Genomic DNA, 16599 nt, shown 5'->3' on the forward strand with positions numbered 1-16599 from the left:
ATATATATATATATATATATATATATATATATATACTGGTTTGAGAAAGCTAGTGACAGGCAGTGGAATTTGATTTGGAATGCAAAGAACTGGAATAGATATACTCAAGCAATTCCACCAATCTACCACCCTGAAATGGTATTTTATTAATCCACCCCTAAAGAATGCAAAGTTGATCTCAGTAGGTTATGAACTCAGAATGTAAAGTACCTGACCCAATACTCTAAGGTGTTCTTATCCAATGCATTGGATGACTTGACCAATTTTCTACCTCTGTAATCCTTTATTGATTGCACAAACTATAAAAATGTTTCATATTGTCATTAACCCTTTAGCATTCAGATTTCTCTGTCAAATGTCATGCCTATTTATGCACATTGAGAAGACAATTCAAGTTGCATAAAATGTGAGAAGACACATCAAGCTAAGTAAAATCGTAGTTCTTCTTGCATACAGGCATGTCCCCTGCATCCTTCTCCAGCTGAGCATTCCTAATCTTGCAGGCTCATGGGGCTGGTTTCATGTAAAAAGCACCTGTACCAGTGCCATGTAAACACACCTGTACCAGTGCTGTGTAAAAATCACCCAGTACACTCTGTATAGTGGTTAGTATTGGGAAAGGCACCCAGCCATAGAAACCATGGCAAAACAGACATGAAGCCTAGAAAGCTCCTCAGCTGGCCATATCCTGTTAAACTGTCCAACCTATGCCAGTATGGAAAATGGACATTAAATGATAAAGATGATGATGTTCATTGATTTGAATTAGTCATTCATTACCTTGTAGCTTTGAGATGTCAATGACATGATTGTTAATTTTCAGAATAATATTGTAGGGCAAGTACAAGAGGCCAGATCTGGCCAGTTTTAAGATAGAACAGATAGATTATTTTGGCTAGATATGGTCAGTTTAAATGTTAAATGGTTAAGTAGCTGATTTTTGTTAAATCAAACCTCAGTATATAGCTGGTACTTATTTTGTCATTCATTTTACCTTCTACAAGGATGAAAGCCTATTTGAACTCAGGATGGTAGAGAAAGAACACTAAATATAAGTATTTCAATCTGTTATGGCTGTATATATGACCTTATGTTATCTTTATTGTTTTGCATGTTAGAAGCAAACATTCTATTTGCATCTATTGTTTTCTGCTTATCTTTCTGCATCTAATATGAATACACTTTATCAGTTTGCAGCCATTGTCAGAAAACGAGGACGGGAATACTACAAGAAGCAACTCATTCCAGAAATCTTACACTCTTCACTCTTCTTATCAACAAATGCTTATAGTTATGTGACATTCTTCTGCCTGTGGCGGTAAGTTTGTACTTTAGTTAGCATATATTTCTTTCATCTTCATAATCTGCCTTGTTATGATTCTCCATTATTTTCACTGTCTTCCAGTCTTTAACAAAAAAAAAAACATGGGGGGAGGGGCTAATAAAATGCCTGAGTACTGCTCCTCTTCAAGAATAATTAGAAACATGATTACAAAATAATAAAACAAGTTCCTTATTGTTATTGGTATTAATGTCAGAGAAATACATTCAATATGTCAATGAATGATTATGATAATGATAATATAGTCGTTATTGTTTAGTGCACAGATCAACCTTAGCATTAAGCACACCTATGTCTTAAGGCATTGTAAGATAGGTGTGACTGCTGAATGTATTTTCCTTTTTCCAGACTATGTAGCTCTGTTACGCATTTTTTTCTAAAGACTATTAGATGTGATTTGAAGGAGATTTAATTACTATTTCTAGAGAAGTTTGTGTGACTGCACAAGGCTTCTTAGACCAGGGGTGGTGGAGAAAGATATCCTCAAATTGGAGATATGCCTGAATGCTTGCACCAAACAAAGTAAACCCCAATTAAGGCACCAAAGTGAAGGTGTTAAACTGGGCAATGGATTAAGTCTACGACTTTAGAACACAATGGCTATATTTGAACTCAGAATGGAAAGAGCTTGAAAAAATACTACAAAGCCTCCTATCTGGTGCCTTAACAATCCCATCAGCCCACTGCCCTAGGCTGGTGCTTTATTCATTAACCCCAGTATGATAAAAGGCAAAGCTGACTTTAGTAGGATTTGACCTTAGACTGCAAGAAGCTGAAATAAATTCCACAAGGCATTTTGTCCAATGCTCTACCATTTCTGGTTATTTGCCCCCTAATTATGTAATATTGGTTTCGAATTTTGACACAAGGCTAGAGGTTTTGGGAGGGAGTAAGTTGATTACATTGACCCCAGTATTCAACTGATACTCATTTTATCATCTCCGGAAGGATGAAAAGCAAAGTTGATCCCAGTGGAATTTGAACTCTGAATGTGAAGACAGATTCTGCCTGCTCGCTGCCTTACTTGTTGTAGCAATAACAATGTTTATTTCTAACATAGAAACTAGACCTCAAATGTAATGGGATGATATAATGAAATATACTTAATTTCAGTACTTAATTTTATCAACCCCTGAAGGATGAAAGGCAGAGTGTTACCTTTGCAGAATTTCAACTCAGGACCTAACAAAATACTACCAAGGCATTTTGTCCACTATTCTACTGTTTCTGCATCCCCTATTCCCTAGTGATAATAATAGGAGTTAAGATTTCTTACACAAGGCCACAAATTTTAGAGAGTGTCAACTAGTCCAATGTTTCATTGTTATCTGTTTTATTAACCCCAGAAAGATAAAAGAGAAAATTAACCTCAGCAGAATTTGAACTCAGTACATGAAGAGACGTAACTAAATATCACAAAGTATTTATCATATTACTCTTAAGGATCCTGCTAATCCACCACCTTCTGCCAAGAATAAATGAATAAAAAATTAAACAAAAACAAAAAAAAAGAAATGAATACCCATAGTTACTTTGAAATTCTTTAAATGTCAGTTTGTCTTAATGGCTGTTAAAAGCTAGTAATGTCCATTTTTCATTAAAGCTTACTTCCAGCTGCAAAAACAGTTTACTCAAATGTCTGTTTTCGTTTTTGGAACCTACAATCTGTGTATTTAGTTCTTCAAGTCAAACTGTTGGCATGTAAACACACAATTCTTACCTCCACCCTGCTATTCCTTTCTCATGTTGTTCTTTGTCTTCCTGCTTCTTTCATTGATTCTATTGTTGTTATTGATGCTCTGGTTTTTTTTTGTTTTTTTTTATTTTCCCCATTTTTATTTTATTTTGTTTTTTTTATATATATTTCTATTTTCCTTTTTTTTTGTTTTTTATATTTTCATTTTTTTCTTCATCCTCTTCATTTACTTCTATTTCATTTTCATCTTTCATTTTCTTTATTTTTTTTTTGTTTTATTTTATTGCTTTCTTCTTTCTCAATTATTGTGTAGCCTAAAGGCAGCCTGATCAAGCAGACTTTGACATGTAAGTAGTCAGTCAAAAACCTAGATTTGATTCAAAGATGCACTGTTCCAGACACACCATATATTTGCCTGATTAAGGATCTCACTGCATGCTCCAACATACAGTGGTTTAACTCTTTTACTCCCATTGTCCAGTTTGTTTCCATGTGCCTGTTAATGTCTCATCCTAGTCTAGTCCTTACTAAGAAGGCCTAAAATCAAAGACATTTCAGACCATTGTTTTTCATACAGTTTATTTTAGACTATATTGTCCAGTGAATCCCTTTCTTGTATTTTATATCAGAAGAGTATGATTTTAGGGAAATTTAGCTGCTACTTCTAGCTATTTGAATGACCTTCTAGAGGCTCTCTTGTTAGCTTGTAATTTCTGCTGGTGTCCATACCAAGAATGTGTGATGTCAGCACCTTTGTTTCCCTCTTCACCTATGTTTTGGTTTTGTGTAGCACTTTGGGCAAGTGTTTTCTTTGGGCAAGTGCATCAACTACATCTACTGCCCAATCTGATAGAATTCTAGCAAAACTGTGTAGCAACAGATCGCCAGCAATTGCTTCATCAAAAATTGCCATCCTAGCTCCTGTGAAAAGGGATTACCCTGCTATGTATAATCAGGGCAGCACAAAAAGTTGTTTTGCACAAGCATTTGTATAACCAATTAAACGGATGAAATTTACGTACGTTTAATAATGTTACGCAAAACAGCCTTCAGAATTTCCCTATTAATTTCATCGTCTTTTAAATTATGAACATATTTACATCATAAAGGATTTTTCGTTCTAAGGCTTTCTTTTTTAGTTGATTTTCACCTAGCAAGACTTATAGTAGATGGCGTAATAAGTCACACCCGGACAACGTCCGGTTATACTGCTAGTATATAATATGTATTAGATATATATATATATGTATATAATATTTGTTTTTTGTTCCTCTGTAGTTTCAGCTCAGAGCTGCGGCCATGCTGTTGCACCGCTGTTTTGCTACACTGTTATTACTGAGAGCCTCCTACTATATGTGGAACTTCGTGAAGAATGGAGTTTGATGTAGCTACCCTCATTTGCACCTCTTTCTGTGAGATAGGTTCATCTGGGACTCTCGACAGGAAGAGGTCCAGCCTTGATTTAAAAACGCCTACAACTACTCAGGCTCTTTGAGAGAATATTAAAAAGCTGTGGGCCCTTGAAACCCAGGCTGTTGCAGTAACTGCTCCTGAAGCATGATAGCATTGCTGGGATCTTTGGCACTATGCAGTGTTGACATCTGCTGGTATTGGTGTAGCTTTCAATGCCAAAATTGGGCACAATTCCTTCCAGGATCTTCCAGATGTATATTACTGCATACCTCTCCCGCCTTCGCTCCTGGGAGTAGAGTCTTAGCTGTTTCAGCCTTTCCCAGTAGCTGAGCAGTTGCAAAGAGACGATCTTCTTTGTGAATCTTTGCTGGATTGCTTAAATGTCCGCTGAGGATGAATGTCCTCCATAGGACCATCATGGTTTCCTTATCTCTCCTTCTGAATGTTCCCAGGATCCAGCCAGCCAGTCGACTGCACTTTGTCTCCATCCTGGTAATGTGCACTTGGAAAGAGGTATCAGCATGAGTGATGATGCCTCTTTCCAAGTGCACATTAAAGAGGTCACTCATGCTGGTACCCAGGTCCCTCACTGATTTAGGCTCTGGGATTGTAACTCCCTGTGGACTAGTGTACCCTGTAAGCTGCATATTTAGTTTTGGACACTGGTAGCACAGGGTTTGGAATTTTTCAGCATTAAACTGCATTTTATCTTCAGCCCATCTGTAAATTGAGTCCAACTCCTGCTACAGATGTGCAACATGACTGGGGTTCTGTATTTTTTCTGTGAGACTTTTGTATCGTCTGTGTAGCTAGCAAAGGTGGCTGTGGAAAGCAGTGGTCCCAAGACAGTGCCCTGTGGAACACTGCTCACTATTTGTGTTTTCATTGAGGTGGCTTCATCGGCCTCTACTGCCTGACTCCTATCTTTCAGAAAGTCATGTAACCCACTTTCCATAATTTGTTTTTGTTGTTTATCTTCTGGTTGCTTCTTACTGAGCTGACTTATGATCATTTTGGCATTCCATTCCAGCTATGACAATGCTATTTTTTTTAGGGTATGTATGTTTTTTTTTAGAGACTAAATTATCTAGTATGTTATGCCCTTATTTAAGCTGGTAGAGTGTATAATTTTTAGTTATTTTTAGTAGGTCTAGCGACTTCATAGGTTCATTGTTATTAACTCCTTATTGCTATGAATACATCTTAGTGCTAGTGACAGAACCCTACAGGAAGATTTGGTTGCTATTTCTGGTAGGTCTAGTGACCATATAGGTTCATTATCATTAACTCATCGTTGCCATGAGTACATCACTGTGTGAGTGACAGAACCAAACACCCGCTAGTTTAGCCCTTCTTGTTTATTTCTTTTTGACTGTTTCAACCTCCTGTTGGAATTGAACTCCTGTTTGCAGGACAGCTTCTACTTCCCATAACTGGCAACATATTGATTTTACAACTTTTGATATCGAAGTGAGGAATCACCAAAGTGTGTCAGCTGAATTGGTCAAGTGATCAGCATCCTCTGGCCTGGCTCACTGACCAGCTGGTTAATTCTGTTGTGGGGAGGAAGAAGCATCTGCTGTCAGTTAACTATTCCACTTTTCACTACTGCCACGCTAGATTGGGAAGCTACTGCAACGGAAACTTGTCATTGTGCAAGAGTGGTAGCGGGAATGGGAGAGCATTAGTTTCGCAGTCTTGGACGCTCTTGTTAGTGGTGAACAGTGTGACTAACATTCACTGAGAAGTTAATTTTAGAATTAGAACTTCACATAGTCACCAAATACTGAAACAGCCAACCTGTTGTTTCACAGGTGAAAGAGTAGCCACAAATTTATTTCATTACTCTCTCTCTCTCTCTCTCTCTCTCTCTCCAGTCCTCCCCACCTCTCTTGCAACAGTTACTGCAGTTTTCTTAAATTACTCTGCATTGCCTTTTCTCTGCTCATAAATATTCTACAATATATTTCTGCACATGATTACACACTTATCTACTGTTGTTAAATATATGCCTACATATGTATGTTTACGTGCATACACAAGAGAGAGAGAGAGAGAGTGTGTGTGTGTGAAGACATTACAAGCACTTTTTAAAAAAATTTTCACATGATATAGATATGTATTTTGATACTGATGTACATTAAGAATTTCTTCACAAAAGTTTTCTTTTAAATAAATTTCTCTCTCTCTTTCTTTGTCTTTATCAATCTGTCTGTCTGTCTGTCTTTCAGTTTTCCATACATCTGTCATTGCATGTGTATATGTGTGTCTACTTTTGTGTGAGCATATCTATGTATTTAACATACATACATTCACTGACATGTATCCTATCCCTTTCTTTTGTTTAGAAAATATCTTATCATCATGTATACTTCCTCCTCTTATTATTGTTATAGATATGGGTTTTAATAAGTCATTTACCACCCAGTCCACCTGGACTGTAAATAGGTTCTCAACCAATATAAAGTAGCAGTAAAATTGAGAAACTAATGATTAGTTTGGTAGCTTATAGAGTTGAGTTCAACTCTTCTTGTACTTTCAGCCTGGAAAGTTATCGACTCCAATTCTGGCTTGTTCTAGGTACAATACATGAAGACAAAATCTTTATTAGTGTCTCTGTTAAGGTGAAAAGAGCTTAGTAGTACTTACCATTTGGAACTCACTGAATTCCCTAGATGACATTCAGTACCCATTCATCTTCTAATTTATTTCATATCTGACCATGTTGACAGCTGTGAGATCTGACCAGAACCATTTCTTGATTGATAACTGCAAGATAGATTTGCATCTTATTTGCCAAGTTTTTTTTTTTCTCATCCAGTTGTCTTTCCAACATAGCATCTGTAGTTCTGGGTGGCAGCGCTAAGCAGTGATGTGTATAAATGCAATGTTATTACCAGTTCAAATATACTTGGGTCATATTCGAACCAGTAAGAAAGCCATTCATTGTGTTAAGTCACAAAGAAAATTTCTCACTGTAGACAAATGGTGTGCATACACCAAAATCAGCTTGCAGTGCCACCTCCCCAGACAGTGAGATGTAAACATTTTGGAGTGGTTATCTCCTTTTCGGTCGCAGAAACCAAAGTGGGTGCACTGCGAGCTGATAAGAGAGGTTGCCTCTGTTATGATATTCCTGTCATTGTACAGTGACAGGTAGTGCTAATCAGCAGCTCATCTTCAACAAATTATAAGGTATAGACACTAAGCAGTGTGTATAAATACAAAGTTATTACCATTTCAAATATGCTTGGAGCATATTCAAAACCGTAAACAAACCATTCACTTTATCATGGAGAAAATTTATCTTGGAGAAAATTTATCTTGGAGAAAATTTATCTTGGAGAAAATTTATCTTGGAGAAAATTTATCTTGGAGAAAATTTCTCGTAGACAAATGGTGTAAATACCCCTAAAAGTAGCTGCCAATTAGCACTATCAGTCATTGTATGATGATGGGAATATTGTAAGAGAAACAATCAGCTTGCAGTGCACCTTGTTCGGTTTCTGTAACTGAAAAGGAGATAACCACTCTAAAATGAGTAGGTGGTGCTGCAATCTGTCTACAGTGAGAAATTTTCTCCATGGCAAAACAGTGAATGGCTTTCTTGCAGGTTCAAATATTCCCCAAGCATATTTGAACTGGCAATAACCTTGTATCTATATTTCTCTGATTTGGTATAGACAAAAACTGCATATTATCTAATAAAGCTATGTTTTGAATAATGTTTGCTGTGACATTTTTTTTTGTACCACTTAATTGTTAAATAATTAGCTGCAGGGCTGTGCATAAAATATTAATTCTTGCAGCAGTTAGAGACTGCAGACTGCCTCATCTATTTTGTCAATGCCTAATTCCATAGAATTGAGCTATAGAACACTTTTTAATGGATTGACTTTCTTTAATTACAAAAGACTGGGTTTATACAATGTTTATGAAAACTTTCGTAATTTATAAGTTCAAACAAGGAGGAAAACAATCAGCCACAAATCGACATTTTTATTGGATGGTTTAAGATTAAATTGGGATTTCTGTAATTTCTTTACTCTCTACTATGTTACTCAATTTGGGATAATATCTTTCTGCACAAGCAAGTCATCCTGATGCTTTCATCATCACAATACCTAAAGTTGAAATGTGGACTGACAAATGGTTATGTAATTAAGAAGTTTGCTTCCCAACCACATGGTTATAGGTTCAGTCCTACTGTGTGGCACCTTGGGCAAGTGTCTTCTACTATAGCCTTGGGCTGAGTGGATTTCGTAGATAGAAATTAAAAGAAATGCATCTCGTGTGTGTCTGCATATGTGCATGCATGTGTGTCTGCATGTGTGTGTGTGGAGTGGATGGCAGTTATTGTGTCCTTGCCATGACATAGCATGATAGTTATATACAAGTGTTTCTGTTATACAAGCAGTATCTTTCATTTCCATTCTTCTGTGAAAACATATCTCGTTATGGGGGAAATATTACCTTACTTGGAAACAACTAAGAGTTGACAATATGAAGGACATCCAACCATAGAAAATCTGCCTCAACAAATTCTCTCCAACCCTTACATGCATAGAAAAGTAGAATTCGACGATGATGATATTGATGATGGGTTAAAACTTTCTCTTCTCTTCTTTTTTTTTTTTTATTTACTTCCCCCACAAAACACACCAAGGATCAAACTAAGATAGAGAGAGAAATTACTGAAATCTAGATTAAGAACATTTATTTCCTGTTCTGGTGTCAGGACACACACATCATCATCATCATCATCGTTTAACGTCCGTTTTCCATGCTAGCATGGGTTGGACGATTTGACTGAGGACTGGTGAAACCAGATGGCTACACCAGGCTCCAATCTGATTTGGCAGAGTTTCTACAGCTGGATTCCCTTCCTAATGCCAACCACTCTGAGAGTGTAGTGGGTGCCTTTACGTGCCACCGGCACGGATGCCAGTCAGGCGACACTGGCAATGGCCACTCTCAAAATGGTGTATTTTACGTGCCACCCGCACAAGAGCCAGTCCAGGGGCACTGGCAACGATCTCACTCGAAAGTCCTTACACATGCCAAGGGCACAACTGCCAGAAAGGCGACGCTGGGCACCAACATAAATTACTGGAAAGCTATCCAGCCATTAAAAAAAATCGGAGCCTAAGCAGTCGTTCTCAACCAACTTTTACCTATGGACTCTTTGATTCCGACTTAACTCAGGTGAACCCTCATAACCAATGTTTAAAAATTCCTATTATTTTTTGTTTTCATAAATAAATATGTTAGGAATGTTAAAATATTTTGTGTTTTATAAAAGCATCCAGCCCACACTGTGAAGTGGCACTGTGAAGGGCATCCAGCTGTAAAAACCATGCCAAAACTGACCTCGCCATGCGGCGTCATATAGCGGTTGGTGCTAGGATAAGCATCCAGCCATAAAAATAACCATGCCAAAACAAACACAGAAGCATGGTGCAGGTTCCCACCTGGCCAGCTCCTATCAAACCATCCAAACCATATCAGCATGGAAAGAGGATGTTAAACAATGATGATGACAAGAAGTTGTTGTTGTTGGCACTCCGTCACTTACGATGTCGTGGGTTCCAGTTGATCCAATCAATGGAACAGCCTACTTGTGAAATTAACGTGCAAGTGGCTGAGCACTCCACAGACGGGATATTCAGCGGGGATATTCAGCGTGACACAGTGTGACAAGGCTCGCCCTTTGAATTACAGGTACAACAGAAACAGGAAGAAAGAGTGAGAGAAAGTTGTGGTGAAAGAGTACAGCAGGGTTCACCACCATCCCCTGCCGGAGCCTCGTGGAGCTTTAGGTGTTTTCGCTCAATAAACACTCACAACACCCGGTCTGGGAATCGAAACCATGATCCTATGACTGTGTGTCCGCTGCCCTAACCACTGGGCCATTGCGCCTCCTGACAAGAAGTATAACCAGTTTATTGCGCATAAATTTTAACAAAATCTTATATGGACCCCGCTTGAGAACCACTAGCTTAAAACTTAGGTGGGAAACCTGAAACCTCCCTAAATATGTCAATGGATTCAACACATAGCACTTTTGATGATCCAGTGAGAGCTGAAGTGTCAAAGTATGTGCAAGGCGTCTGCATTGGAAACAGTTTCGAACCAGACAAGTGTGATGTAAGGGGGTAATGGTGTGAAATGATGATGGTGGCGGGGGGAGATAATATTGATATTAATGATGATTATAACTGTGTGTGTATGCATGTGTATGTGTGTATATGTGCATGTGTGTTTATATATATATGTGTGTGTGTATGTGTATACGTGTGTGTACATACACTTGTGTGTGCTTATGTATGTGTATATATATGTGTATGTATGTATGTATATATATATGTGCATGTGCGTGTGTGTATATATATATATATATATATATATGTATGTGTGTATATATATGTATGTGTATATATATGTATGTGTGTATATATATGTATGTGTGTATATATGTGCATGTGTATATATATATGTGTATATGTATATATGTACGTGTATATATATGTGTTTGTGTATACATGCATACATGTGTGTGTGTGTATGCATGTATATATATATATATATATATATATATATATATATATATATATATATATATATATATATATATATATATATATATATATATATCCATTTGTGTGTGTGTGTGTGTATGTACACGTATATATATGAATGTCTTCTTGCTGTTAGTAATGTGTCAATAAGTTTTACTTTTTTATTTTTAGCTTAGTGAGTTGTAACTCATTATTATAAGCATCTTGTTTTGGAAGACAGAACTCTCGTTTTCTTTTTTTTCTTTTGCCTAAAGATATAGAATCAAATAGTATACAACAAATAGAAAATTATTTAATATGAAGAATTGATAAAAGAGTTCATAGTGAAAAGAAAAGAAAAGAGAGAGAAAGATAAAGAAAGGAAAAGATTCTTGAAATGTGTGAATAAATTTGAAGAACTTTCTGAGGCAGAACTGTGAAAATTGTTTTTCATAACAGAACTACCTAGCAAATATTTTTATATGATTTTGTTTTGGTTAAAAAAATAAATGCATAAATAAATAAACAAATAGATAAATAAAATGAAAAAAGAATAAAATAAATATAAAGAAAACCTAAAAGAACATAAAGCTGAATAAATAAGATGATTGGATATTGAAATACGAAGTGACAATAACACCTTAAAGATGCAAAACTTTAAATACGCACTACTCATTCTCTTTCTCTCTCACACACACACACACACACGTATATCAGTAGAATAAATACTATTTTATTTTTGTTATTTATTTTACTCAGTGTACATGTTTGTATATAAATATTCAAGTTGTGTACTATAACGTATGCTTATATACAAGTACATCTGTGTGTGTATGTGTGTGTGAATGCTTTTGTGTTGTGCATGCATGTTTCAATGTGTTTAGATTTGAACGATGATGCCTGTACTGGTCTATGAATGTTTATATGTGTGATATGTGTGTGAGTAGACATGTATTTGTGGGTGTGTGTATGTGAATGATTATGTATTAACAGTTTTGTTATCACCAGAGTTTTTGTGTGTGTATCTTTCTATGTCAGTGTGTGTGTGTATTTATGTGTGTGGTCATTATAATTGATATATGTGTAAATATTACTGCAGATTGGATATTGAAAGAAAATCCCAGTAAATAAGGAAAGCAAAATAAGTGAATACACACACACGCACACACACACACACACACACACACACACACACACAGTGGCTAACCATTGAGACTCACATGTATTGTTTTATTATAAAGCACACACACAAAAACACACGTGTGCACATAGAAAACCAAGAAAATGGTTGATGAGGATAAAGAATTTATAACATAAATATAGCTATAGATATAAACATTATTGCTTTGTTCAGCTCAGTTGATATACTGGGTTAAATTCAGTTGTGAGTGATGCTGTTGAAGTATTATTAACTCTAAAAACAACCAAAACATTTTCTCAGTACCTGTCTGCCTGTCTGCCTGCCTGCCTCTCTCTCTCTCTCTCTCTCTCTCTCTCTCTCTCATCCATGTATATGAGGTTAAGGAGTTTGCATCACAGTCATGTGATTTTTGACAGTCATGTGGTACCTCAAGCAAGTGGCTTCTACTATAACCTTAGATTGAACAATGCCCAGCAAGTGAAATTTGAAAGATGGAAACTGTACAGAAGCTTTATTTTGTGTGCGTGTCTTTGTGTGATTGTTTGACTCTGTGTATTTTCATACTGGTTTCAAAATTTGGCTTGAAGCCGACAATTTCAGGGGCAGGGGTTAAGTTGATTACATCAAGCCCAGGTGTTCAACTGGTACTTATTTTACTGACTCCAAAAGGATGAAAGGCAAAGTTGACCTCAATGAAATTTAAACTTAGAATATAGAGAGTGACGAAAAACCACTAAGCATTTTGCCTGGCGTGCTCATGATCCTGTCAGCTTGCCACCTTATGTGTATCTTCATATCGACATCTTTCTTCTTGAGGCGAAAATGTTTATATCTATCGTAAACAAAGTTCAGTACCTTAGTAGTTTGTGTAAATTCTAGGTGCAGGCATGGTTGCGTGGTAAGAAGCTTGCTTTCCAGCCACATGGTTCCAGGTTCAGTCCCACTGCATAACACCTTGGTCAAGTGTCTTCTACTATAGCCTCTGGCTAACCAAAGCCTTGTGAATGGATTTATAGTCAGAAACTGAAAGTCTGTTGTCTGTATATATCTGTGTGTGTGTGTGTCTCTGTCAGTGTTTGTCCCACACCACTGTTTGACAACCAGTGTTGGTGTGTTTATGTTCCCATAACTTAGCAGGATCAATAAAATAAATACTAGGCTTAAAAGAGACCAAAAGATAAGTACTAAACTTAAGAAAATAACACCAGAAGTTAATTTGTTTGACTATAACCCTTCAAAGCAGTGCTCTGACATGGCCAGTCAAATGATGGAAACAAGTAAAAGCTAAAAGATAAAATAAAATACTTTACTTGTAAGAACAAGAGTTGGTACCAGAAACGGTGTCTAGCCATAGGATACTGTCTAAACAGATCTCAGCCAACAAAAATGGATATAAAAGCGTTAGGGATGCAGGCAGAATCATTTACTGTGGTGGACAAAATACTGAGCAGAATTTCTTCCAGCTGTTGACATTCTGAATTCAAATACAGTTGAGGTCAACTTTTCCTTTCATACTTTCAGGGTCATTTAAATAAAGTACCATTCAAGTACCGAAGTGGATGTAATCAACTGCCCCATCATCATCATAATTTAATGTCCTTTGTCCATGCTGGCATGGGTTGGAAACTGACCAGAGCTGGCAAGCTGAGGAGCTGCACCAGATTCCAGTCTGATTTAGCATGATTTCTATGGCTAGATACCCTTCCTAACACCAATCATTTTGCAGAGTGTACTGGGTGTTTTTATGTGGCACTGTATGGGCGTCGCATGGGCACTTTTACATGGCACTGTATGGGTGCTTTTACGTGATGCTGCATGGGTGCTTTTACATGTTGCCACATGGGCACTTTTACATGTTGCTGCAAAGGGACTTTTATGTGGCACTGCAAGAGTGCTTTTACATAACACCACATGGGCACTTTATCATGGCACCGCCATGAGTACATTACCCCACCAGAAGGATCAGTCTTTACACTTCTGCTGCATGTTCCAGAATTAGAAAGGATGGATTACGATGATGATATCAGACTCAGTCAAGTGATTTAATGGTTTTAAACAGATTTAGTGAGACAGAATTTTAGATAGTGTTTATATTATTAGTTAGGTCTGTGCTCATCTTCCACTTGCTGTGCCTTATGTTACTCTTTATTCATTTGTAGGTTATAAAATGTACCTCCAATACTTATGGCCTAGATTTTCAGCCTGCTACTTATTCTATTGATCTCTTTCATCAAGCCACTAAGTTATGGGGACTTGAATACACCAACACTGGTTGTCAAACGGTGGTTGGGGGACAAATACACACACACGCAGATACACGATAGGCTTCTTTTCAGTTTCCGTCTACCAAATCCACTCACAAAGCTTTGGTTGGCCAGAGACTACAGTAAAAGACTCTTGCCCTAGGTGCCATGCAATGGAACCAAACTTGGAACCATTTAGTTGGGAAGCAAGCTTCTTACCACAAGCCATGCCTGTATCTACCCACTGCCACACGCACACACACACACACACACATTTGCTTTGTATGACATCTTTGAGATTCTGTCATTGCTTTCTATTTCTTTAGACATTATTGTTGTCAAGGTTATAATCAATCTATAATTATGTATTGAACACTTTCAATGAAAAATATTTTGTTTTCAGATAAATCGAGATGTGTATTGTGAAGCACAATATGCGACTGTTATTCTCCTATGTATGCACACACACACACACACACACACACACACACAGCTATGTGTCTTTGATGTTTGTTTTGCAACCAGATGGTTTTTGGTTCAGTCCCATTGTGTGGCACCTTGGGCAAGTAAATGTCATCTTTTATAGCCATAGGCTGAAACAAAGCCTAGATTTAATAGGTGTAAGCTGAAAGAAACCTCTCTCTCTCTCTTTGTGTGTGTGTGTGTGTGGTGGGGTGAGTGAGTGATTTCTACTTCCAGATTTCTTGCCAGATGACATTCTATTTCAGTGCCTGGTCTCACTTCATTTGAGCACAATCTATTTTTTCCACATTGCTTCAGTATTCTTCCACTGAAACTTGCACTTTTCCCTGCACCAGGTTCCTCTCCTTCTTGCTGGAGCTGTGTCATATTTCAGCCTACCTGTGCTACTCTCAAGAAGGGCTTTGTATTTCAGCTGCACTGTTCCCTGAGGAAGCCCTCCATTTTTCCTTATGATAATTCCTGTACTAGCCCTCCATTTTTCTCTTATTTTACAATAATAATTCCTGCAACAAATTGCTCTTCATTCTAGTTATCTAGATGTTCTCAATTCCTTGCTGACAGAACTAGACAGACGACCGAGCTTGCTTCTGTTCCTGAATAACCCAATGCTTCTCAAGCTAAACCTCAAGCCCAACATTTGTGGAAATAGCTACTCACTATGCACCCAAAGCCCTACACAACAGTCATGGGGACTCCCTAGATACACAATGCCGGAAAATTCTGAGGAGAATCCTTTGTTGTTCAACCCAGCTTTTAATCTTCCTAGGAGCCTAGACTTGTCCACAGTTCTTGTTCCATCTTCTTGTCCACAGTTCTTGTCCCTCCTCCCTCATTCCACTCAACTCTGGTCACTTGATGGAGCTTGTGTTCTTCAGATTTCAGTCCTGTCAAAGACTCTTCACTCATGTGTCTGTATCTAACAGGATCTGATCTTCTTTTAATCTGAAGTGAAATATGTTTAGTCACCTTTGCTCTTTTCAGAACCAAAAACCAGCATAGACATTGTGAGTTTGAAACTCATACTCATCTGCTATATGAGCTTCTCTAACTACCACAACCTGGCTCTTAGGACTTTTGTTGCTACTAACTATGATGTCATCAATGACAGCTCTCATAGGTGGTTGCTTGATTTCTGAATTTCTGAGGGGTCTCTGATGCTCATTCTCTGTTGACTTGACTAACACATTCATTACCATTATGAAGAGACGGGGTTATGTGAAGCTTCTGGAGACTGTGGTCAATACCTGGCTGGAGAGAGCTGCTGCTGGAAGGCCATATATGTGGCACCAGGATTTGGCTCCTTGCTATACAGCCAGAAAGAGTCAGAATTGGTTGTTGGAGAATTTCTATGACTTCACCAGCCCCAATTTCTGGCCTTTTAATTCCCCTGATTATATATATATAAGTATGCTAAAGACCAGACACAATCTCTTGTGGGCAGGAAGTGTAAAATAAAGTTTATTATAAACAACACAAACATTTTGTAATTTAATAGCTTTCAATGTGATACCTGTTAAACAGAAATTATATTTATTTAATGAAAATTTAATAAAATCTAATCATAAGTGAAATTATGCTAAATACAACTAAATTAAAAACCTTTTTTCCCCTGGCCATATTGACAATTCTGAAAATTTTGGGGTGCGAATTTTACATGAGTGGAAACATTTTTTAATGATTTTTATCCTGAAAATCACCTGCGTGAATTACATAAGTGCACAAAT

General features: G+C 37.3%; 1 protein-coding gene across 1 annotated transcript in view; it reads left to right on the plus strand.

Annotated features, from left to right (window-relative positions):
• LOC106869501 (transmembrane protein 135) overlaps positions 1 to 16599 on the plus strand; it is a 674585-nt gene that overhangs the window by 54139 nt on the left and 603847 nt on the right. Inside the window, exon 2 of the mRNA XM_052968741.1 lies at positions 1191 to 1318. Within this exon, the coding sequence (XP_052824701.1) occupies positions 1191 to 1318 (128 nt within the window). The remainder of the gene's footprint in view (positions 1 to 1190; positions 1319 to 16599) is intronic.

This window comes from Octopus bimaculoides, chromosome 1 (genome assembly GCF_001194135.2).
Source record: "Octopus bimaculoides isolate UCB-OBI-ISO-001 chromosome 1, ASM119413v2, whole genome shotgun sequence".
In the NCBI taxonomy this organism is placed as follows: domain Eukaryota; kingdom Metazoa; phylum Mollusca; class Cephalopoda; order Octopoda; family Octopodidae; genus Octopus; species Octopus bimaculoides.